The sequence below is a fragment of the Buceros rhinoceros genome, unplaced genomic scaffold (genome assembly GCF_000710305.1).
Source record: "Buceros rhinoceros silvestris isolate BGI_N320 unplaced genomic scaffold, ASM71030v1 scaffold10498, whole genome shotgun sequence".
NCBI classification, from domain to species: domain Eukaryota; kingdom Metazoa; phylum Chordata; class Aves; order Bucerotiformes; family Bucerotidae; genus Buceros; species Buceros rhinoceros.
The window spans coordinates 98,222-101,477 of NW_010426375.1; the positions used below are offsets into that span (position 1 = coordinate 98,222).

General features: G+C 42.0%; 1 protein-coding gene across 1 annotated transcript; it reads right to left on the reverse strand.

Moving 5' to 3' along the window:
* Positions 1-1,186: 1,186 nt before the first annotated feature.
* On the reverse strand, positions 1,187-1,415 carry LOC104498132 (receptor tyrosine-protein kinase erbB-4-like; the record flags this gene model as incomplete). The annotated part of the gene is made up of 1 exon (XM_010141474.1): positions 1,187-1,415. A coding segment is annotated over exon 1 (229 nt), but the record flags the coding sequence as incomplete, so codon positions are not given.
* Between the last annotated feature and the right edge of the window lie 1,841 nt (positions 1,416-3,256).

Consider the following 3,256-nt stretch of genomic DNA (forward strand, 5'->3'; position numbering starts at 1 on the left):
AGAGACCTTGGGAAGCACTGTGGTATCAGCACGACAGTCACAGTAAAGAAATTGTTAAAAATACGACCAGAAGAAAGAGCTTGATCGTCAAGAGTCAGACAAAACTTTTATTTTGTAAAATACTTCAAGCCTCCTTTTCCCTCCTGTTTTTGAAAGCTTAACTGTATGGCTCTGCAAGGCCTGGACAACAAGTAAGTGTAAGCACTTGTGAGCCGCTCTGAATACTGCGACATGAAAAAAGCAGGGTGCCTAAATATAGTTCAGAAGGCTCTCACCTCTCTCTATTCGGTTCAAACTCCCCATCCAGCTCAGGATGGTGATTTCCAGTCAGCATTTAGTCACTGGCAGAAATAAGGCCACTTCACACTCACCAAAGCTTAGGGTGGAAATGATCACAGCCAGTGAGGAACTAGGTATAAATAAAATACATCCAGTGAACTGCCTAAAAAGACTTCACCACTGCCTGTGCTTCGTTAAGTTCCAGCCCAGTGATATTTAGCCCAGTTTTTAATCTCCCAAACCACTGACTGTAGATCCTCAGCTGGGAGAAATGAAATGTGTATCTACCCCACACCATGATCCAGCCATGAATTTACAGATGAACATAAAAACACAGACTTGACATAAATTTTTGTCTCATGAAAATAAGCACTCATCTCACTATGTGTAATACGCTATTTTTGCCTGGGAAAGGGAGTTCTAAAATTAAGAAGATGAAAGATCGGTCTCCCCCTCCCGACCCTGTGCGTCAGCAATGGCAACACAGGCAGCAGGAAGAGCTGAGGCAGAGAGGATGCTAAGCTAAGTAACTTGGCAGAAAACACCTTCGCACCTGAAGCAACACACATGGAATAGCCAAAGATCACAAGGAAACCAAGACGCTCGTGTTCTCCAAACTAAGGAAGAAAGCTCATCTACTCTTTCAACAAGCATTTCTGCATTGAGTATGCTCTTGGCATGAATTCCATAGACAGCCTTTGATCTGTACTAATACAAGTACAGCTGTGAACCAAAAGAGGAATGAAATGGAGTACCAACGAGCCTTTCGAACAACGTACAACTGCCAGCCTCTTGTGGCACCTCTGGTATTTGCAGAATCCAAGTGACTGAGGGCACTGGGGCAAACATTCAGCAAACTCATGCTTTTTCTTGCAAAGAATCAATAACATTTGCGAGTTTCACTTACCTGTCAAGTTCTTCAAGCCGAGTTCCCTGAGTCCAAAGTTACCATCCTTTCTGTAGTTAAGAAATATTGCCAAAGCATATCGCTCTTCATAGAGTTTGGTCCCACGAACGATGCGCAGGTTCTCCAATGGCAGGTATTCAAACTGATTCAAAGCCACCAAAACATAGCCTGTGACTTCTCGGATAGACTGAAAGACAAAAATTGAACGAACACCTTGGAAACAGACCATTTTTAACCTTTCTGAACTTCTCAGAGTGGATGCTTTAGTATGAGATGCTGGTACCCCCAAAAAGAAAAAAAAGAAACAAACAACTTTGGAGAATAAATTCTGTTTAAACTTACTTATTCTAACCACATTTCTGTTTCAATTTGCCTGAGTTTATTAGAGATACTGGTTGGAAAACCAGAAAAGTAAAGAGGCAGACATTCTTTTCAGTTTTATTAACCTTGAGCAGAACCTCACAGCAAGTATTAAAGATGCACAAATGGATGACACTGCACAACTCAAAGAAGAGAGCAGGTCAAAGGCCTCTGCAGGACACAAGCAGAATCTATGGGGCAATGCCACAGTGCACGTGAGATTGTCTGTCTGCAAGTAACTCTGTCTACAGGGTGTTTCAGGGTGAGACTGAAGGGCTACAACATGGGCTAAGAGAGACACCTCTGAAAGAACTCACCATCGAACAGGAACGGATGGCAGAAATGGGGGCAGACAAAGCACATATGTATCGACACCCACTTTTGTACTTCTAAATGAAATCAATCACTGAATGCTTGTAAAGATTCAACTTTAAGTTTCCTTTGGAAGTGCTGGAGACACACGTGCTATAAATCTCAGACTTTGATCAAAACCAGTAGCAAAACCTTTAGCAAAATGGTGGGTGCACCTCTGGGTTGCCTGAAATTTTGTTTGCCTTAGATGAACTACTCAGCAAGCCTCCTGGTCATACTCAGGGATTGATTGCCTCGGTTGTAAAGGGGAAAAATGACCCAAACCCCAGTAACTAGAAAAGTTTTTCAAAGTCCAAAAAGATTAACAGAACTAAGATGTTTTCAGAAAGAAAGTAAGATTTTAAAAGTATACTCTTTTAGAAAATAAAGTTCATGCTGAAGAATTGAAATAAATGGTCTAGAAATCTGCAAAAGCCTTTGAAAAGTGTGATTTTAACACTCACGTGGAGCCCCACCATCCTCTGCAGGACTTCAGAGAGACTGAGGGATGCTCCTGCCCACAGCTGCTCTCAGAGACAGGACCTCCACGTCAGAAAGGGTCTCTCCAGTACAGTTTCCAGTGTATACGTGTATATTTAGGTGTGTATGTATATTTAATGGACAGAAATTGATATAACTACTTATGTGCTTAAGTGGATGCATGCAGTTTTTTCTTCCCTTTGGAAAAGTCAATACCTTCAACAACATACAGAAAGAAACGTTCTGCTTAGAGTAAGGTGCACAGATTATAACTAACGGGATGGGGACTCCAGTCAATACGGTAATAAAACCAATCAGGCAAACAACAGCAGGCAGCGGGTTACGTGTGTTGCGTAAGTGCCATTAATAAAGAAAGGCAACGTGGATCTGCAGCGCAATGGACAGTCTTTTGCGTTGCTGCTTCAGCGCTGTTGCCACAATTTCGTATGTACAGGTGCAAAAACCTGTTAATTAGGTTTACAGAAGTTCATTAAGACTATTAAGAAGTGTGGCAGTATGCATAAGGAAGCATTTACGTGCCACAAACTCTAGGCACTGGCTGTACTGAAGTTCAGTGTCCGTATTCAGCTGAAGCTGCTGAAAAAGCTCTGGAGCTGTTTCAAGACTTGCTTGGCATCTAAACAGAGTCCTGTCATTACAGGACTTTGATGAGAACACAGTGAGTTGAACTAGGTTGAAAAGTACGGTTCAGGAGCTCAATATTAAATGTGGAGCTGCATTATATCCCGGGACACTGATTCCAATACAATCAGAAGCTTTCCAGCACCTCCATGATAGCTCTTTGCTTTCAGATATTTCAGCTTAGCCAGTTTGGTCAGGAGTTTGTTTTTCATCATACGCAAAAATTTCCTGAAGCTT